The sequence below is a fragment of the Orcinus orca genome, chromosome 14 (assembly GCF_937001465.1).
Source record: "Orcinus orca chromosome 14, mOrcOrc1.1, whole genome shotgun sequence".
Taxonomy (NCBI): domain Eukaryota; kingdom Metazoa; phylum Chordata; class Mammalia; order Artiodactyla; family Delphinidae; genus Orcinus; species Orcinus orca.
In genome coordinates, this window is record NC_064572.1 from 84,291,965 (window position 1) to 84,314,273 (window position 22,309).

At 46.6% G+C, this 22,309-nt stretch overlaps 1 protein-coding gene across 2 annotated transcripts in view; it reads left to right on the forward strand.

Annotated features, from left to right (window-relative positions):
• Positions 1-22,309, forward strand: part of FANK1 (fibronectin type III and ankyrin repeat domains 1) — a 117,664-nt gene that overhangs the window by 87,408 nt on the left and 7,947 nt on the right. For both annotated transcript variants that reach the window (XM_049696761.1, XM_012531603.3), the window contains exons 2-6: positions 4,521-4,698; positions 12,145-12,269; positions 19,198-19,279; positions 20,543-20,617; positions 21,472-21,537. In XM_049696761.1, the coding sequence (XP_049552718.1) occupies positions 4,521-4,698; positions 12,145-12,269; positions 19,198-19,279; positions 20,543-20,617; positions 21,472-21,537 (526 nt within the window). The remainder of the gene's footprint in view (positions 1-4,520; positions 4,699-12,144; positions 12,270-19,197; positions 19,280-20,542; positions 20,618-21,471; positions 21,538-22,309) is intronic.

The following is a 22,309-nucleotide window of genomic DNA, read 5'->3' on the forward strand; positions in this document are numbered from 1 at the left end:
GTAGTCATTGCTGTTCTCCTCCCAGGAGTGGGCCTGTTACTTGTCGTTTCTGTCAGCTCTCCTGGAGGCTCGGAGCTGACCCGGGACTTGTCGTTTCTGTCAGGGCCTCTCTTCCCTTGGCACAGTGATGTTTGCACTTTGGCTAGTGACCTGTTCCTATGTTTATTTTAGAATCCATCCTAAAACTAACATCCTCAAATACGTGTATTAGCTGGTCATGACAAAAATACCAGAATTTTTATCAAAGAGAAAACACAAGCTGCAGTGTATGGGCACAACGCTGTAAGAGTTAAAACACACCTGTCAAATGACTCTAGGTTGGCTGAAAACCAAAACAAAACAAGTTTGCTTTCATCCCCTATTTTCTGGCCACCTAGAAAGCCAACAGCTCTCACCTGATGGGGACATTCACTCATGGGCTGACCCTCTGGGTCCTGTGTGGCGTTAATAGTTTTCTGCCCAAAGCTGCTCTTGCCTAGCTGGGGAACTGCATCTTGATAAGCTGTGCTTCAAAGTAAAGAAGACGCAGAACATCATTGCTGGTCAGCGCACTGACCTTCGGGGTCTGGGCGAGTAAAGTGGTGCAAAGTGGTGTCTCGGGGTCAGCCAAGTCCGTGCTGTGACGGCCGTGCCTTCAGTCAGTTTTCATTCATGGGTGCTGAGCCTCGGAGAGGCTGTGGGTCTGAGAAGCTTGGATCACTCCTTAAAAGTGAGTAACAATAAATCAACCTTCTAGACACCACCACTTTTCCGGCGTACCAGATCTGGAGGGGGTGACGACTAGCAGGGAGGGCTCTGACTCTGTCCTGAGCCTGCAGCTGGCGGTGGACCATCTGTGGCCAGTGCCAAGCTAACAGGTAGAGGTCTCAGGCTATGTGCCTGTATCAATGATTGGTAAAGAGCAAAAGGCATGAGAGACACGTGCGTAACTGGGAATAGTATCTTTTTATTCCTCATGTAAATTTGTGGTGAACCATTTGGTTGGCCCCTTTGGAGAGTTGGCATTCGTTTAGAATTTCTTACATATCTTAATTTATAATGGGATTGTTATTTTTCTCTTTTATAAAAGTGAAGTATAGTTGATTTACAATATCATGTTAGTTTCAGGTGTACAGCACAGCAATTCAGTTATACGTGTGTGTACATATATAATATATATAATATATATAATATATAATATATATTCTTCTTCAGTTTCACTTCCCTTATAGCTTATTACAAAATATTGGGCATAGTACCTTGTGCTATACAGTAGGTCCTTGTTGGTTCTCTGTTTTATATACTGTATAGTAGTGTGTATATGTTAATCCGAGTTTTCTAAGCTAGATGTCTTTGGAATAGAAATTTTACTCAGCTACTTATATTGAGGGTAATCCATGACAGTCTACCAGTCCTGGTCTTTGAATGGTTTTAGGGGGCTCTGAAAGAGAAAGAAAAGAGTTGCTCAGCGACAGTGTCATAATGTAAGGGTGTGAGTCACCATTATGTTCCCCAGCCAGAGCTGCTGGGACAAAATGAGATGAGTCATGTTGAAAGACCCATGTCTGACACGTGGTATATGATCATTAATTCCTCTCCCCATGGCGTTAATTAGTACTTAGAACACTGAAATAGGTTTCACTAAGAAAACCAACAGCTCCATAAGAGCAATGTATAGCATTTATTTTTATAGTTATTTCTTAAAAATCAATATTGCAAACATACGAAAATAATTGAAAATCAGCATATACCCCAATGTACCACATAGGTTTCAAATGTTAAAATTTTGCCATAAATGCCTTAAATTCTTAATGGCATGAAACCTTACAAATATAGTGGTAAGTCACCTTCCCTACCTGACCATACCTCATCCTTTCCCTGACTTTTGCGAGAGAACTCTATCCTGGCGGCGTGCATTCTCCCCATCAGTGTTTTTAACTTAGACTACATACCTATGTATTCATAAATAATATATAGTGTTGTATGTTCTATAAAAGTTTACGTAAGCAGTATAATAACGTAGTGCATCCTTTGAACCTGTGTTTTTTACGTACTCATTTGAGGTTTGAGTGTGGAACTACTTCCTTTTAGCTGCTGTGTAGGATACCATTGCCTGAAATATTCCATAACTGATTTAGATACTTCATATATGTTATTTATTTATCACAAAACACTGTGAGGGGGCTTCCCTGGTGGCGCAGTGGTTGAGAGTCCGCCTGCTGATGCAGGGGACGCGGGTTCGTGCCCCGGTTCGGGAGGATCCCACGTGCCGCGGAGCGGCTGGGTCCGTGGGCCGTGGCCGCTGAGCCTGCGCGTCTGGAGCCTGTGCTCTGCAGTGGGAGGGGCCACAGCAGTAAGAGGCCCGCGTACCGCAAAAAAAACAACAACAACAACACTGTGAGGTGTTTTCGACTGGGTTTCAGAGCATGTATTCAAACCCAGGTTTCTCCAATTCCATTAAGCCATGCTTTCAATAAATATCAACAAAATAAAGTTGGAAAGAATGAGCCAGCAGGCTGTCTGCTAGTGTGTATCTCTGGGATCTGAACGTAAGGGAACTTGGTGGTTATCTCTCCTCCTGGCCTGGGGCCGGCAAGCTCAGGGCAGCCTAGTCTGCACTGGGGCTGCACTGCAGGAGGGCCCAGGGTCGGTGGGAGTCAGCTGCAAAAGTGGTAAAGCAATGACATTTAGAAAAAAATTGATTTACAATGTTGTGTTTCAAGTATACAGCAAAGTGATTCAGTTATACATATATAAATACGTACATATAGTCTTTTTCAGATTTTTTCCACAGATATAGTTCCCTGTGCTATACAGTAGATCCTTGTTGTTCACCCATTTTATATATAGCAGTGTGTATCTGTTCATCCCAAACTCCCAATTTATTTCTCCTCCCCACCTCTACCCCCTTTGGTAACCATAAGCTTGTTTTCCACGTCTGAGTCTATTTCTGTTTTGTAAACAAGTTCACCTGTATCGTTTTTTTAGATTCCACATAAAAGTGATATCATATGATACTTATCTTTGATTTTTTTCACTTATTATGGTAATCTCTAGTTCTATCCATGTTGCTGCATGTAGCACTATTTCATTCCTTTTAATGGCTGAGTAATATTCCAGTGTGTGTGTGTGTGTGTGTGTGTGTGTGTGTGTGTGTCTGTATACGCCACATCTTCTTTATCCATTCATCTGTCGATGGACATTTAGGTTGCTTCCATGTCTTGGCTATTGTGAATAGTGCTGCAGTGAACATTGGGTACACGTATCTTTTCTAATTAGCGTTCTCTCCAGATATCAATAACATTTTTGAGGCCTAAAAGACCCTGAGGGACAGAGAGAGGTTTTAAAAGAAGTGTTAAGTCATGGACCCAGTCCTCAAGGAATTTAAAATCTAGCAAGGGAGACAAAACTAACACGAGACAGAACAACTGGATGCAGAACAGCTCGGTGTGTGCTGTGCCCCCTGCCATCTTTTACAGAAATGGGATATCCTGTATCCTGTATTTTTCCCCGCATCTTGATTTCTCCCTCAACAATACCTTCTGGAAATCCTCTCAAGGTATCTAGCATAGAACTAATTTATTTTTAAAGCCTGTGTAATATTCCATGCTATGGACATATCATCATTTATTTGACTATTCTCTTATTAATGGGTCATCTCCTATTCACTGTTAATGGCTAAAAAACTTTAATAGTTAATGTCCTCGTATATATGTCCCTGTGTGTTCAGATTTCGGCAGGAGAGTTTACCAAGAGTGGCATGATTGGAGAGGAGGGCATATGTATTTTTAATTTTAATTGATGCTGCCAGATTGCTTTCTAAAAAGGCTAGAATTCATATTTCCCCACCACCAATGCATGAGTGTCCTCTCCTGACACTGTCACTTCTAATAGTTACATCTCTTTTTAAGTGTCTGACAGTATATAAAGTTATATCCAATTATCATCATTTTCTGCAGTCACTAGGGAATATAAATGCCTTTTTTGGACATTATGTTGGTTATTTTTGCTGTGCTGTCTACTGCTCGTCTTTTGCCTGGTTGATATTATTAGCCTTTGGGTTTTTCCTTGGTTAGTTTGTAAGAGCTGTTTATATAGAACAGATATCAACACTTTGTCATCTGTATTACAAATATTTGGACCAGCAATATCATTTGTCTATTGGCTTTGTTTACCAGCCAGATCACTGAAGGATGATAGCAGCAAACTGTGTTTCATCAGCTCAAAGAAAAATCTAATTAGTTCCATAAGTTAAGTAACCTTTTGGAAGGGTCCATGAGTGAAGTATGATGTCAATGGGTATGGTACAATCTGCTCGTTGACGAATGTGGTAACTCACTGCATCACCCAAATTTTCTATCACTCGTGCTTTTCTGATGTTCTTCAAGCCACAGGGAGGAATACTCACATGTGTGCCTGACGTATAGGAAAACACAGTTTGATTTTCAAGTAGCTCTAATGCACTCAGCTGATCTCTCTTCCTTATGGAAATAGAGTCCTGAAATACTGTATCTTTAATTTTTAAATTTTTATCTTTTTAGAAATCACACCATCCTCAAAGCCTCATCCACCTGTTGTGGGCAAAGTGACTCATCACAGCATTGAATTATACTGGGATCTGGAGAAGAAAGTCAAGCGGCAGGGACCTCAGGAGCAGTGGTTCAGGTTTTCTATCGAAGAAGAAGACCCCAGAATGCACACTTATGGTATCATTTATACGTAGGTGCAATGTTGAACTGCTTAACACTTTGCTTTGATTTCTTGATTAGCTGGAATGGTTTCTATTGTCTCCAAGAAGACTCATTTTGAAATTGAAGGAATGAGTCAGCATCATTTGCATTCATTCTTTTCATGAGTGATGAATTTTGGAAAATAAGGGTGAGCAGTCACTTTGAAATTAAACCTCCTAGACCTTTGAGAGCCCCTTAGGCTTCTGAAATATTCTAATGGTATATTTAAAAAATCCAAAATGTAGAGACAGAATCAAAGCTGAGTTGGATGAAATCAGATGAGGTTCCCCTCAGGCTGTTCTGTTCACAGGACCTCGGGAAGTTGTTCCCTTGTTAACTCTTTCCAACCAACCTGCTACCTCTCTCAGCCTCCATCAGAACCTGTCTTTTTTGCCTTTTCCTTGAATGCACTTCCTTCTATTTTTATACAGCTGGTTCCTTTACACCATGCACATATTATATCAAATACTGGCCCCTCCTCAAAAGGCCACCTGAAGTAGCCATTCTTCCACCCAGCTGTCCTCTCTGCCATGACCTCGTTTCATTTGCGTTGTGAAACCTAGCTCTGCCAGAGTCATTTTACTGTTTACTGTTCATTGTCTGTCTCCCTACCAGCATCTAAACTCCACGAGAAGCAGGTAAGATTCCTGCTTGCTTAAGGCTCTTTCCCCAGCTCCAAGACAGTGTCAGCACATAGGAGGCCCTCAAAATATTTGTTGTGTTGATAAATAAATGAATGCAACAGGAATAATCAAGAAGTCATTTTTTTTTTCCTTAACCTTCACTTCAATCCTTATTTCTTCCTTTGACAGCTTTACTGCTTGCAAAATGACTTTGTGTTTTAGGAAGAAGACCAGAAATGAGTTGCAGATACGGTTTTATATTAAACTTTTAATTTTGACATAATTGTAGCTTCACATCTGGCTGTAAGAAATAATACAGAGAAATCCCATGTACCTTTTACCATTTTCCCCAGTGGTAACATTACGGAAAACTGTAGGGCAATATCACAGCCGGCATCCCGGCACCGCTGCAGTCAGGGGACAGTTGCAGCGCTTTGCTGGACTTTTCTCCAGGTGGCGTTGTGGTAAGGGTGCTGATGTGAGGGTATATACGCAGGCTTCAACTGTTAGCTGAACCATGGTATCCCTGCGATTTGATGAACGATTCTTTGTACGTAGAAAAGAAAACATGCATTTACCTGAAATGTAGTTGCCACATGAAAATAATTCCTGGTCCGACTACTTGAAATATTATTTTAATCATGTCATGTCATGTGTTATTCTCTGGTAAGTAGTTTCCACCCAAAAGCATGAATGATGATATAACAAGTATATCTGTGGAGAGAGAAAAAGGTATTTTATTTACCGTGTTTCTCTTGCACCACAAACCATGCTTGGGCAGGTTAGGTGGGGCTGTCCTGGGTGCTCCGTTGTGTCTCCACTTCTCCTTTGCTGGGTGATCAGCCATGTCCACTGGCCTCCAACCTGTGTGTCTCTGTGTTGTTATGTTTTCCCCAGAGGCCTGAGTGCTGTCTGGCCCGGGAACTCACCTGGACGGTTGCCTGGCATTGCAGAGCCAGCAGCGAGGCCTTCAGACCCCAACCCTAAGCGAGGTTGTGAGATGCTCACTTTCCCTCAGAGAATTAGCACAAACCTTGACACTAGGTGGCAGAGTTAGACTGTGTTAATCTTGACCTCTTTTCTCCATTATATCGCTTTTCCCTAGGTGTATCGTTAAAACTAGCAAATGCCTTTCTTTGAAAAAGCGATTATCTAGACTATCTGACCCTGGGATTGTGGATTTAAGAACTTCGTCTTGACCTGTCAGTTTCTGTTCATCTTCTCCAACAGCCAGTCTTGAATCAGTGCTGTTGTCTTTGACACGGGCTCTCCTCACAGCCAGTTATATCTGTGTTTTCATGAGTTCTCCCTTTGCACATCCCTTCTATGCTTTCCCTTGTTAGATTGTGGCATTTCCCCTACTAGGACGCAAGTAGGATCTGTTTTCTGACTAGTCACTGCTGAATCCCCAGGTCCTACAACCGTCCCGCTTATTTGCTGATTGAATGAATTGGCCATTGTCCTCTCTCCCTTCCTTCTATCTTGCTAATTTAATTTTCTTTTTAATCTTCCTTTTGTCAGATTGTCTTTGATGGGTTTCCATTGTTTGAAGAGTGAAGGTCCAACTCCTTACACTAACATCTGATGCCCTTCACAGTTTGCCCACAACCTGCCTTTCTTGCTGTTTCTTATTTCTAGGCATAAACCTTCCCACGAAATCTGCTTTACTGTCCTTCGAGTATGCCTTGACTTCTCCTGCATGTGTGTTCAGCTGTTTTCTCTGTTCAGACAAATCTCCCCTGCTCCATCCTTTCTTCCACCCAAGTCAGATTCTACCTCGACTGAGAAGCTCCCTTTACTATCCTATTATCTACCTCGCTAAATTCCTATGATAATTGGTACCCTTATCATGCATTTCATTCATTCCGTCAGCACCTACTCTGTGCCACACACTGTTTTGGATGCCAGGGATAGAGCACTGGACAAACAGACAAAAATTCCTCCCTCGTGATGAGGAAGACAAGCGATAAATAAATGCATAAGTAAAAATATAGTGTGTCAGATGGTGGTTAAGTACCAAGTGGAAAGCAGAGGAGAATAGTTGGGGGCTTGGAGTGGAGGTGAAGAAGGCTTCACTGAGAAGGTAATCTGTGTAAAGAAGCAAGTGAGGGGTATCTGGAGCCTCATGGAAGAACATTCCAGGCAGAAGACACAGCAGGCAGAAACGTCTGGAGGCGGGATCGTGCCTGGCGTTCCAGAAACACTGAGGAGTGAACTGAATGAGTAATGGGATGGGGCCAGCGCGGGGACGGGTCTTGGGGGCTGTCACTCTGTGCGGTGAGAAGCCACTGGACACTGATAAACTGGGGAGGGGTCTGGTGCATATGCTCCGTGAGGGTCACTCTGCCTGCTGAGTGGAGGACAGGCTGTGAGGAGGGAAGGCGGCCAGAGCAGGGAGGGCTAATTAGGAAGCTTCTGCAATAATTTAGGTGGGAGATAACAGAACAGTGTGAAAAGTGGTGAAATCAGGGCTTGTGAAGATAGATTTGAAGAATTTGCTGGTGCACCAGGTATGGGATGTAAGAGAAAGAGGATAGTCAAGGGGCGTCAGTAGCATCTCAGGATCGGCCCCATTGGGCTGCAGGAAGCAGCAGCTCCGGAAGCTCAGTGGCTCCCAACGGCAGCCGTGTATTTCCCACACGGAACACCCGTGGTGTGTCGCCAGGCTGGTGGAGTGGCCTCTGCCTGAACGTGGCTACTCATGGTCCCAGCAGAGGCAGAGATTGGGGCTCCCCGTTTCTTGAAGCTTCCACCCGGAATGACACACTGCACCTCTGTTTATACTTCATTGCTCAGAGCAAGTCCTGCCACGTCTGAGCTCCACAGCACAGGGATGTAGGATCCTTGGGAGGGCACCAAGTACCTGTGAACAAAATCCAGTCTTCCACAGGTGGCACCAAGGTTTTGGCCTGAGCAGCTCAAACCACAGAGACTCGGGATGCAACGGAAGCTCGTTTGGGGACGATCAGGCATCCAAGTGGAGACATCAAGGAGGCAGTTGGGGAAGAACCAGCCAGGGGAGAGTCTGGGCTGGAGAAATGGATTTCAGAGTCATCAGCAGGTGGCGGGATTGGAAAGCTGGGAGTGAAACATAGTGGGAGAAGAGAAGTCTGGGAACTGAGTCTCTGGGCATTTCAGTACTTACTTTGTTATGTTTCATGTTTGCTCAGCTCTTGCATCAGATATTTGCTTTGGCTGATAACAGAAATAATGGTATGCTTTACACTTTGATATATTTCCTCTACTGGAAATAGAACTTGGAAAAGTTCTAAGATTGCTTCATCCTTTGAGCTACCATGCCTGGGCCGTGTAAAGAAGTGCATCTCCAGACGTTCGATACACGGCTGCTCTGAGACATCCCTGTGTCTGTGCTGCAGTTGGTGTCACCCCTGTGTCTGCATTGTAGTCGTGGAGGACCCTAGTGGGCAGCTGTGTCTCTGGTCCTCTCCGTGGGGCCACTCTACTGATGCTGTGAGAGCCTCCAGCCTCCAATCACTGTGCCCAGTGGCATCTGTTTTCTCAGACGGTTCTGTGATTTATCTTTCCAGGGGTTATGAAGGAGCTGTTTGCTTCATGGTGATCTTATGACGTTTAGCACCATTGGATTTTATTGGGGGCACTTGTAGCTTTATTTTGGTCTAAACCTATGTTAAGTCTTTGCCACCTGGCAATTAAATTCCATTGAGGTTTGAGCATTGTAGTCTCACTGAGCTCCTAAAGATCTTTCCAGATGCCACAAATTGAGGGCTCAGTTTCTATGATTCAAATAGCTATAGTTATGCACCTCTGCTCATGTAACAATAAAACCCACCCACTCACAAGATTACTTTGTGCCAAGCTGATATATTTTAGTTTATTGTTGTTATTTTTTTTTTTAGACCATGAAGTTTTTCTGAACATTTGTCTTGGTTTCAGAGCCTTTTCTTTCATGGTAAATATATTTGTATCTAGTTTTAACACTTCTGTTTTTTTGGCTTCTTAAGGCTGTCGGTATCATTTCCTAATTGTCTTTATTATAGTTTCTTTGTCGTTGGTACATGATGTATCAGTTATCTACTGCTGCGTAACAAACTGTCCCCAACTTAGTGGTTTTGGTCAAAGTGTAAAATACACGCTTGCTCATGATCCTACAATTTGGGCAGCGTGGGGAGGGCAAGTCTCTGTTCCACGTGATCTTGGCTGGTGCAGCTCTTTTGGGGCTGAAGGATCCAAGTGGTGTCACTCATGTGTCTGATGCCTCTGCTGGGGCAGTGGGGACAGTGGGCGGCTGACCGGGCTCCTGTGTTTTCCTTCATTGTCTGGCATCTTCCAGTGACTCTCACCAGGCAACGTGTCCCTCCAGTGGGGAAGTTGAACATCTTTACATGCAATTGGCTTCCAAGGGAGCAAGAGCAGAAGCTGCCAGGAGTATTAGGGCTGGGCCCAGAATTGTATAGCATCCCTTTGCCACATCCCATCCTATTTGAGGGGAGAGGAATTTGACTCTTAACGGCGGGAAGAGTACGTGCAGCTGCAAGATGGGAGGGGTAGCTAAAGGCCACCTTGACTGACGTGGCTTCTTTAGGTGGAGAGAAATATGCTTCAAGGAAGGGTAGTCTCAGTGAAGAGGGCTGCGTCCACCCTTGAAGGGCAGGAGAACACAGGCGAAGGTCAGAAGGGCCTCAACGTCCCCCGGCCCCCCCCCCCCCCAACTTCTTCTTGGCTCGGTTAGAGCTCTGCCCAAGAAGTCATTTAGGTTTTGGTGCCTGGAGTAACTTGTGATGCAGAAAAGGGGGATCTCCGAGTATTCTGGACTTCATTTCAGCTTAAAATTTTACGTTTTGGATAATCGACAAAGGGAGAGAAACGCAAAGGGCAAAGGGTCTTTGGAAATCACTTCCTGTTTTCAAACATGGTCGTCCAGGTCTCTGAGCTGAGACTCCCCTCAGGAGCACAGATCCAGACCTGCCTGATCACCCGGCACTAGATTTTTCTGTCAGTTACCCTTTGCTCTCACCTAACCATTCATTCCCCTGGGATTCCTTGTCTTTCCAGTCCACGTGGCTTTCTCAGACTGCCTAGGTCCTTCCTTCCCCTGCCTATCCTCCTGTCTGTTCTGGAAGTTGCTTGCCCCATGTCTCACTTTACATCAGAGGCCTCTCTGCTAAGGACATGCTTTGGGGCCCCCTCTCCCCTCACTCACTCCTCACGGTAGAGGAATTACTTGTCTGATGGGTGAGTTTGGGAGCTAGAAGGCCTTCTGGGTCGTCTTAAACTATCCTGAAGGGTTCTCCTCCCCCTGGAGCAATGGTGGGCTTGGCTGTCTATGCACTGGGCACTGTGCCTGCATCTTTGGGGAGACACTACTTTTCCAGTGGGTTTATCAGTGATGATGGCAACTCCAGCGCTGTCATTTCAGCCTGATGCAGCTGTCACGCCTCACTGTCCTGGACTGCCCCTGTTCTTGCACCCATCAGCAAGAGTTGACAGATGCATCTCGGCCCTGAACTGGTCCAGGGCTGCATCCCCAGCCCAGCCCAGCCCCTCCCAGGTAGTGGGCACTAGATAGGTTTGGTGAGTTGCATGGAAAGGAATTGATGTATACGTATTTAGGTAGCACATCAATATTTTTGAAAGATTAGTTGTGAACCCCAAAGTATGATTCTGGCCTCTGTACAAGTCTTCTGAGAATGAAAGGAACGTTATAGACAGAAAATGGGGGAAAAAAGTGGTAAGCCTGGCCTCCCAGGGGCTGCGGAGAGTGTCCTGAAGGGAGGAGGGCAGGGCCTGGGCTGGGTGTGGAAGCAGGAAAGAAGAAAAGAGCTGGAGATAGCACATGCGCCCTCCCTCTCCACTCACCCTGCACACATACAGATCAAGTCTTTGAGCTGTAAGGAGAGAAAGATTTAGATGAAACCTTCGAAAAGAGATACGTGGAATTTAATCAGACGCTAATAAAGGTTTTCGGCAGCAAAGGGAGCTGAGATTCTGGGACTGTTGGGATAGACATACAACTCCTGGGACCTTTGGAGACCTGGTATCCTAGAAAGTGCGGCAAGTCAAAACCAGACCCCCAGGCCCTGCTTCGCGGCCAGAGGGCCGGGGTCTCGGCACCTTCACTGGATCTCAGCGTCTCCTGAGCCGGCAGCACTGCCCGCCTGCGTTTCCTGGTGCTCGTTTTTCAGCTCCAAACGATCCAACTCAAATCTTTCTGCCTGGAGGCCTGCAGGTTTCCATCGCAGCCTCTAATCAGTTTTCTGCTCTCCAAGTGTTCAGCACCTGCTTCCCACAAACGTTTTCCTAGGTGAACCTGACCGTGTGGCGTGATAGGAGAGTCATTTCTGTGCTGCCCACCTCCCCAGCTGCTCGGGGGCTCCGACCAGTCACACCCTCTCCCTGCAGTGGGATTTTGCCCGCAGTAGGTACACAGCGGCGCCCATCCACCCGAAGACCCCACTCAGCAGTCACGTATGTGCTACTTGGACTGCCGAGCTTAGCTTTCAATTGTGAAACTTTGCCGTATGAGGACAAAAAAAAATCATGGGTTAACGTGATCATTTCTCCAAAGTACAAAATCGTGAGCCAGCTGTGCGTCGCCCTGGGGGAGGGGGGCTGCGGCATCGAGGGCACCTGCCGGGCAGGGGTGGACGCCTGTCCTGTCCTCTGTGCTCAAGAGTTCAGCCCAGGGTGAGAGACGGGCAGCCACCAAGGTCAGCTCTGTAGCAGGGGTAGACAGTGCTCAGAAATCCCTTCCACTCTCCCTTCTAATACCTTTCAGAGGACGCTGCCCCGATTACCTGGTGTCATCATCACGTGTGTCTCCTTCCGTCTAGGGGATATGCGACTAAGCATGTTGTGGAAGGTCTGGACCCACGGACGCTGTACAGGTTTCGACTGAAGGTCACCAGCCCCTCCGGAGAGCATGAGTACAGCCCGGTGGTCTCGGTATCTACGACCAGTGAGTATGCAGAACTCGAAACTCATTTGTCTAAAGGTGACAAGCAATGTGAAGGTGAAGGTATTCTGCTTTGTGCTCGGCCTTACCGGAAACAGAAACCGTTCCATTTCTAAGCACTGTGATAACATTGTTCACTGGCCGGGCCTGGCCGTCACATAAGGGAGGTTGAATTACGCTTGAACAAATGCAAGAGCTGTTTTTGAGCCAGCGCTTCCCTGGGAGGGCACGTTCAGGAAAAAAGGATGGAGTCACCTTTCTCAGGAAATGGGCCAGAAGGGTGCAGGCCGAGCAAGGGTTCCCACGCGGAGAAACAGGCTGCCCCCCAGGCGACCTCAGGTGAGAGGTCCACCCAGCGTTTCGTCCCTTTTGGACAGCTTCAGTGTATCCGTCAAGACTTGACACAGCAAGTGTCAAGTTGATCCCTGGGAACCTGTGGGTGAGGAACAGTGAACAGCGAACAGCGCTGCTTCTGTCCACAGGACGCGGGGAGGGGGCCCACACAGAGGTGGGGACAGAGGCCGCATCCTTTGCCCAGGGCAGATCTAAGGGTGAAAATATTTTCTGGGATCAGTATTTTCTTTCTTTTTTTAAAGAATTTTTGTTTTTAATTAAGTTATTTTTGGCTGCGTTGGGTCTCTGTTGCTGCACGTGGGCTTTCTCTAGTTGCGGCGAGTGGGGGCTACTCTTCCTTGTGGTGCACGGGCTTCTCATTGCGGTGGCTTCTCTTGTTGCGGAGCATGGGCTCTAGGCGCGCAGGCTTCAGTAGTTGCAGCACATGGGCTCAGTAGTTGTGGCTCGCGGGCTCTAGAGCGCAGGCTCAGTAGTTGTGGTCCACGGGCTTAGTTGCTCCGCGGCATGTGGGATCTTCCCGGCCCAGGGCTCGAACGCGTGTCCCCTGCATTGGCAGGCAGATTCTTAACCACCGCGCCACCAGGGAAGCCCCTGTGATTGGTATTTTAAAACATTTTGAAGGTGTGTGTGTATGAAATGCCATCTTTGAACTAGAATATTGTGAAGATTAAAACGGTCAGAAGTGTTTTTCACTTCTGAAAATACCCACCCACCGAAAATACAGACAAATCTTTTTTTTTTTTTAAAGAAGATGTTGGGGTAGGAGTTTATTAATTAATTAATTTATTTTTGCTGTGTTGGGTCTTCATTTCTGTGCGAGGCTTTCTCTAGTTGTGGCAAGCGGGGGCCACTCTTCATCGCGGTGCGCGGGCCTCTCACTGTGGCGGCCTCTCTTGTTGAGGGGCACAGGCTCCAGACGCGCAGGCTCAGTAGTTGTGGCTCACGGGCCCAGTTGCTCTGCGGCATGTGGGATCTTCCCAGACCAGGGCTTGTACCCGTGTCCCCTGCATTGACAGGCAGATTCTCAACCACTGCACCACCAGGGAAGCCCCCAGACAAATCTCTTTTTGATTGCACAAAGGGAGTTAAACATTATTTAAAATTTTTGTGAGTTAAACGTTATTTTAAAATTTCAGTCAATGTAGCATTTGGCTTGTATACATATATATATATATATATATATTTTCTTTTTTCTGTGACTTTCAGTTGTGTCCTTTAGGCATTTACTGATGGACATTTTTGTGCAGATGAAAGGTAATTCAGATTTTGAGTTGGTTCATAACACCTTCCGTTGCAAACAAGGCATTAGGGGATTGGATCTCAGTTTAGCGAACTGAGAATTTAGTTAAAGCTGAGGGTGGTGATGCCATATACACCCCGCAAACAGTGCTCAGCTAGCCGTGGAGAAATGGAGTTTCAGAGGAGACTTTTGATGTGAAATGGTCGATTCCAGAGATGCAGGTCAGGAAAGAGGGCTTGGCCCTGAATCTGGTGAGGGTGAAAGCACTTGCTTTTCTGTGGGAGATATTGAGCTCCTGGAGTTTTTAGGGGTAAGAAAAGAAGGCAGTGCCTTACTTCTTTGTGTGTTGAGGGAAGGCACAGAGAAGGGAGGAGAGGGGGCAGGAGAAAAGTGGGCAAAGGGAGCCCAGCGTGTGGAAAGAGGCTCTGGAGGGCAGCTCCTCTGGGCCGCCTTTGGGCTCCCTCCCGTTCCCCCCACCCCCGGCCACTGCTGCACTCCTCTGGCTCTGCCCCTGCATTCTGGGGTGCCCTCCCTCCCCACTGCTGGGCCTACTGCGCCCACTCCGGGGCAGAGCTCTGTTCCAGGCCATTCCTCGTGTGGCTTCCCCTCGTTTGCTCTGCATGCTGCTCCGCTCCCGCACAGGGCGCTGTCTCACCACCTCTAGTAACGCTCCTTTGCCTCTTATTTTACGTATTCGTTCATCTTCTTTGTCTTCCACCTACCGTGCGTGCTCCTGAGGGGCCAGGGTGATGGGTCCATCATGTCTAGTTATAGAAGATCCTTAAGGAACGGTTGGATGGATGGCGAACGAAAAGCCCCCAGTCAGTACTGGGAGGAGGAGGAGGTCTGATTGGCTCAGCTTTGCCTTCCTGTCTCTTGGGAGATGATGGGTCTGGTTGTCACTGGCTGGGGAGAGGCCCCCTGAACCTGCCGGGTGAGGGTGAACTGGTCATAGAGCCAGTTGCGGTAGGCGGCCCCTAGGATCCTTAATACCACATCAAAGCCAGGGCAGGGGCTCCTGGGCCTTTGGCCAGAGGTCACATGGAGTCAGGGCAGCATCTGGAGCTCTTCTAGGAAGGCAGAGGCCGGCGCAGCGCTCGGTCTGTCAGCTGACGAGGGTGGTGCCTGCAGGCCAGGTGCGCCTTCTCCTTGCTTCTGAGAGGCAGCCGCGGAAAATTGGTCCAGTGGTCCAAGGCCTTTGTCACTGCAGCCCGTGGCTTCCGTGGCTCATCAGACAGGACCTCCTGCGGGGACGAGGGTGGGCCGGGGATGAGGCTCCTGGTGATGCCCTGGGAGCCGAGTGTCAGGTCACAGCACACGTGCCTGCAGCCGGGATGTGCTCTCAACCTCAGGACGCTCTCCTGGGTGGGAAGGACCACGTAACCCTTGCTTCGGCCTGCTGCTCTTATCGTGTCCAAAGCAGACTCTCTTAAGGAGGCAGATCAGGCTAAACAAAGAATTAAAAATGTGCGCGTTCTATAAAACAAGTGAAAATGCTTCTGTGGGTTGATCATTTGCATTCGGCTGGAAAGTGCTTTAATGAATCACAAAAGCATGTACTTTGAATAAAGGATGCTCAGCCTTTTTCCCCCCCCCAGGTAAAGGACATGAGACTCTTGTTTAAATGAGGCAGCCTGCAATTTTAATCAGTTGGGCCCTTAAAAAGAAAGGAAAACAGCTGCTGCTTGTTAATTGGCAAATATTTTTTGCCAATGAGCTCATCATTTATTCACTGTTTTTAATAGAGACTTAAATTCCACCAAGGAAGGCATTATCACCACATTTTAATATCTGTCGGGACATGTGCAGCTAAATGACCCTCTTGCAGAGCGTGAGCAGTGGTTTCCCAAAGACCTCTCTGCCCCCCACCCCGCAACTCCTCGCCAGGCGTCCCCTCCTGTGGTCCTGCTCGATGACGGGCGTCCTCACCACGGGCAGCATCGGTTCAGTATTTGTAATAATTGTGACACCCTGGTAAACATTAGAAAAACAAACCCACAAAGGCAAAGCCTGCCTTTTCCATATTCCATTGCACTTATTGATAGCAGTCCCTTGGGCCAGGCCCACAATGTCTTGAAGGATTCGGGGGCAGAGGACTGGAACATTCTGCTCACCCTGGAATGTCCCCTCTGTTCTTCATGACTCCCGCCTAAAGTGGGAGTAGAAAGAACTCTGCCCTGCACACAAGAGCCTCTGCGCTTCTCTGTTCTCTGTCAGAATCCTGTAACCTGTGAGGCTCTGTCGTGCCTCGGTTGATTCCTCTCTGGGCTGGCGGCCATCCTCAGTACCTCGCTGCCTTCCTGGCAGGGGTCTGAGAGGGTTAATGAGTTAATGCTGAGAAAGAGCTTTCATGCCCCAATGATAGCTATTGCTTCCCTTTGCTGGAACTCAGCAAGCAGGGGATGATGAACAATTATGTTGTTTTCCTTCTCTTCCGTGAGATGTCCCTTTGATCCCAGAATAAGTTGGGAGAGCGCTGATGACCCCTTGCAGAAACTGGAATAGGCAATACATTTATTGAAATGATACCATAATATCAAGATACCCTGGTCTCTGCTATGCACGGTCCTCAAGCTTCTAAGCACGAAATGAACTTATTCTGTTTTCTGATATTTGCACGCCGCAGAGCTCCCTGGGTAGGATGGGAAGTGCCCGTACCGGGAGAGCCATGCTGGGCAGGTAAGAGGGATGATGTGGACTGAGGTGGTCAGGGCGTAATGTGCTGGGTGCTGCGTGTGCTTTTAGAGCTTCCCCTCAAATCCCAAGAAGTTAGCACTTTCCCGAAGCTTTCTAAGCTTTAGGCCTCCCCTTGCACTTCGCACTTTGCAGGGGCTGGGGGTTCATGTGTGTGTATTTAAGATGTCTGCTTGTATACAAAATTTAGTAAGAGCGGAAGCATAGAACGGACTGGTCAGCTACCTCGACATCTATTAAGCCCCAAACGAAGGAGTGTGGCCTTTCGGAAGACCTCCCTTTGAGCTCTGATGTTGCCCCCTCCTATCTGGGTGACCTTGGACAACTCACTCAGCCTTTCTGGCCCTGTTTTGTGGTCTGAAGGAGATTAAAAGCATCATGTGAAGTTCTAGAGACAGCTTAGTTAATTGGAACTAGTTAGGATACCATACTTTAAAATTCAGTAGAAATAGGATGAGCTTCCTATGTCCTTCTAGATGATTCTGTGCAAATCACTTATTTTGGTGTTTTTAGTGGCAGTTGACGTTTGAGAGTCACAGAAGTAGGAGCCGTTTGGTGGGATAATGAAGACTTTCCCACCACACCATCCTTCTCCTCCCTTCTGGGAAGTGAGAGGGAAGAGGAACTTTCCATGGGTTTCATTTGCCCCCTAAAGTATGGGTCATGTTAAGTCCGTATGACTCTAGTGCAGCGATTCTCAGCATCTGCGTGGTTGGTGACTGGGGCTGCCCCTTGTCTGTAGGATGTTTAGAGGTATCCCTGGCCTCCAGCCACTAGATGCCAGTAGTACCAATCCTTAAGTTGTGACAACCAAAAATGTCACTAGACTTTACCAAATGTTCTCCAGGGGGGCAAAAGTCTGCCCCCTCCCATAGCCCCTCGTGGAAGCCATGACCTCCCTCAGAAGGCCAGGGACTGCCGTGGGCCTTGTCCTCTGGTGGGTTATCGTGATACATTTATTTGAGGCTTTTGGTCTAAAACTATGTGTGGAATGATGAAAAGGAAGTATAATGTAGCTAAGACATCTTGAGGAGATTGGCAAGCTGAAGCAGACAAAATTGTTATTTCAAAACAGTTTTAACTTGGCCTGAATTTATTTTTACCAGAACAGAAGAAAAGGGTATCAGCTAAAGGTCACTCTGACAGGGATCTCTTCATTCTTCTGCCCCACTGTTTCCCGGTTTGTACTTTGTCCAGCGAAAAATCCTCCATGGAAACCAGGAGAAACTCGGCTCCTGTGCCTGGGAACTGGCGTCCCAGAGTTTTTCCACCGTGAGGAGCAGGGACTGGGAATTTTACTTCCCCGCTGGCTGAGACGGCCGGGGGCCTCTGCAGGCCAGACTGTAAGAGGGAGGTTAAGGGGCGGGGTGAGCCCCAGGGGCTAGTCTGGGGTTGCGGTGGGAGGATAGAGTGGAGGGGATGTTTTCTTTCAGGGTTGAGAATAGTAACAGCTGCAAGTGGGCCCTGCAGTGTGAAGGGCAAGAGAGGGACATGTGTGTCTCATTCTCCTGGGGCTCCCAGTGTCAAGACTAGGCACGTAAGGTATACATGAGCCTTTGTTGGGGGGCACGGGTTTGATCCCAGGTCAGGGAATTGAGATCCCACATGGTGCGGCCAAAAAACCCCACCACCACCAAAAGATGAAACATTTGTTGAATAAGTGAAAGAGCCTTTTTGAGATGGCCGAAGCCGGGGGTTATCGGCTCAATGCCTGTGAAGGCCGGTAGGGTGCTAAGTGTGGGAGGGGGCTGGGCACCAGGCAGGAGAGAAAGGTGGGACCAGGGCAGCTGCTGTTCTGTTACTATCACCTTGACAACAGATACTTACGACATACAGGTGCTAGTCTAGCACTTCACTTGTATTGTTTCGTTTAAACTTAATCCTAATCATCCAAAACGTCAGAACGTCATGGAAGGTGAACCCAGTGAAGCCATGAAGTAAACATGAGCTCACACACTGCTCATTTTTGGACTCCTGCCCCCTTCTCTTCCACGAGGAGTTAGTGCACGAAGGGCTGCCCCTCTTCCCATTATTCCTTTACTGTTTCTCAGAATCCCTCGCCTGCTTTTCTCCACTTGGCAGGCTGCTCCCACAATCAGGCTTTCTCACAATGTTCTACCTCTCCGGGTATGAGCCCTTCTGCCTCCACAAGCTCACAGGAGGCAAGGCCAACGTGAATGTTATGTTCCTGGGAAGGACTGAAATTGTGGATTTCCAACGTTAAAGCAATCTGTCTTTTATCGTTTGTCGTTCACACAGTTTAGCGACTCCTTGGCAAACAAAACCCGCACGTCGTGACAATGGTGGGGCTTTCCCTTGCTCGTAAGGGACATTTATTATGTCTTCTGAAATCTGAAAGGATTATTTTCAAATATCAAAATAACATACACACAGCGGTACTTTTAAAACTTGAAAATGTCCCAAGCCTTTAGGACAATCTAAATGTTCTTCTCTTAATATGTGAAAACGAGGTCTATTTTCAGTAGGAATGGAGTATGTCATGTAAGAGATACTCAGCGGAATTGCCAAGTGCCTTCTTGAAGGGGAACGTGAACTTCCACTCAAGGCCACAGGAGGAATAGAGCTGGAAGGAACCTTCTTTCATTATATTTTGGATGACTGCTTTCCATCTACTTTCTTCAGGAGAACCCATAAGTAGTGAACACTTGCATAGAGCTGTCAACGTGAACGATGAAGATTTGCTGCTTCGAATACTACAAGGAGGGTGAGAGAGCTCTGCCTTTTAAAAACTTAAATTTTTTTTTTAAATGCCCAGTAAGTGTTTAGGAATGCGTTCATGCAGCTTAACTTTATTTTCCTAAAATTGCCCACGGCTTTGAAACTGGCTCCAAAATTGATCTCAGGTGACTGGTGTGAGTGCAGCATGGCTCTTAAAGATGACCGTAGACAGCCCCATGTAAATGGTATATTTTGTCATTATTTAATGAACATTGAAAACAGATACGACAAGTCTGGGTGTCATGTATTCTTCCCAGAAATAACTTATGACTCTTGCTTATATGCTGTAGCATTTAGGCAAATTTTGCCCCTAAATGCCTGCGTCTAATTCCTGGTGAAATTAAGGAATCACTAAATCAGCTGTTTCTAACTCAAAAGGCTGATAAAACCCTAGAGGGAAAATGTTGAATACAGTTGCCGCCAATGAGATACTTGAAGCTGTCTCCCAAATGAAAACAGGACAACGTTATCTAGATCGTTTTTGAATTGATAGTGTTGAGTGACTTAGAAGACAAGTCATGTGTGAATTGAGGCTCTGTAAGTTGGAGAAGGTTCCCGAAAAACGCCACAGCTTCTAAGCTGCTATTGAAGAGCTGGGCTCGCTCTTTCTTTTTTTTTTTTTTTTTTTTGCGGTACACGGGCCTCTCACTGCTGTGGCCTCTCCCGTTGCGGAGCACAGGCTCCGGACGCGCAGGCTCAGCAGCCATGGCTCACGGGCCCAGCCGCTCCGCGGCATGTGGGATCTTCCCGGACCGGGGCACGAACCCGCGTCCCCTGCATCGGCAGGCGGACTCTCAACCACAGAGCCACCAGGGATGCCCGAAGAGCTGGGTTTTCCTCTTTGAGCAGCAGTGCTTTATGCCCAGTGGGTGCAGTGGGGACCAGGCTGGTGTTGGGTGGAGCTGAGAGCCTGCAGTGAAGCCACTGTGTCCCCCGCTAGTTTAGAGGGGCCGTGCTCTTCATAGAGGATTTTAGCAGATTACGTAATGGTTCTGAATTGAAGGAAGTGCCTATTTTAAGTGAAATTACAGCAATTTCCTCTTCTTTCCTTGTGAATTTGAATCCTTTAAAACATTAGGTAGGGCAGTCTAAGACAACAAAAACTTAATGGTGCAGAAGGAACTGGAATTTTCAGGAAAATGAACCGTTTTAACCACCTGTGCCCTGAAAGAGAAGTCAGCTGTGAATCCACAGGGAGCCGTGTGGGCACGTTCATCTCTTTTTTTTTTCCCTCTGTGTTTCCCCCAAGCAACGTTAAGGTTGATGTTCCCAATAAGTTTGGCTTTACCGCTCTGATGGTCGCTGCCCAGAGAGGATACACCAGGTACGGCACTTCCCTCTGCATCCCTTAGGGAGGGGTTAAGCCCCTCGCTCCTCCCAAAGGCTCCTCTCAGGACGGGGACGGGAGGGGAAGGGCCGTCGGTGGGGGAGGGGGGGAACCCAGCTTCAGTTCTCTTTCCAAAATTGAGCCATGTAGGGGCTGAACAGAAGCTCAGCTGCTTTTATCATAAAGTCACACAACATGCAGGAGAGGGTATAAAAATGTATAATCATGTGATAAGGAAGAGAGGTAGCCATTTAAATTACATTTTGCAAGGTATTTTATATGTCCTGGGAAAACTGGTTATTAGAATGTGAATTTCTTTAAAAAAAAAAAGGGGGGGGAGGGATATTCATTCTAGAAAACAAATTTCCCTGATAGGTTGCTCAGATATAATTTCCACTGACACAATCTATTTTCTCTACTCCTCACGGAGATACACATAAATATTAAGAGCTTATTTTTTCCAACATATGTATATTTAACTAAAATGCCATTTTTAAAGAAATAGAAATGGATTTTCATTAGATTCTACCATTTGAAAATGTATTTCCAACGGTCATTAAAGTGAGAGTGAGTTAGTTTCATAGTCTAACTTGTTCCACGTGGTATAGTTTTTTGTTTTCAATGACTAATTCACGTAAAGGGTAGAAAACTGTTTGTTTTTTTTTGGTGTGGAGAGGCAGTTTCTTGGTTTCGTAATGCCCTGTCTTTAAAGCCAGCTGCCTCTGAAGATGGAGAAGAGAGAGTTGCCAGGACAGGTCTTAAATATAGAGTCGTTCATTTTTACTGGGTTATCGTGGGTTCCTATTCATCAAAGCTGCTTATCCAGCGACTCTGAAATTTGTCTTGTTTAGGCTTGTGAAAATCCTCGTTTCTAACGGCACAGATGTGAATCTGCAGAATGGAAGTGGCAAAGACAGGTAGGTATGGAACATGCCCTAAACTGTTCCCATACTTGTGTTACTAGGCTTGGGTTTTTGATTTACCCAAATATTTTCTTGTTTCTTTTGACAGTACTGAGAGGTGATAGGTCTCAAAGGAACGATGGCAACTCAAAAACTGGCTTATTCACTTGTCCAATTATTCTTCCACTCAACAGGGTATTTTGGGGGATATCCATTATAATGCGTCTGCCTTCCCTAGCTTGAGCCCAGCAGACACTAAGCGCTCAGTAAGTGATACGTTATTGAAGCAGTTTTCTCCAGCCGTGTGCTGGGCATTTGGTTGTAAGTGCCTGTGGCACTTTTTACCTCCCTAAGGGCTCTCATTGCATGTCGCCTGACTCTGTGAACTAGAAGTCTTCGGTGTTTCCAAGGAAGCAAAAGGCATTCACAAAGATACAACCCAGTTACTTCCCTGAGGTGAAAGGGCTGAGTGCCTTGCAGGAGAAGTTTGTGGAAAGAACATGATACTTGGAAACTTGTTCTTACAATGATGAGAGAATGTTGTAGAAAGACCTAAAAATAATCACTAATCTAGTAATTAAGTTTAATTAATTAATTCAAATCAACCAATATTTATGGAACGACTACCACATGCCAGGCTCTGTGCTTGGCACTTGGGTAGAAGAGTGAATAAAATGCAAAGCCTTTGTTCAAGGAGCTTATAGTCACGTGATGTGTGCCGATCAAAGGTTTATGCACTGCAAACTAGTATGTAAGGAGTAGCTACAAAACACTGATCAAATATGGT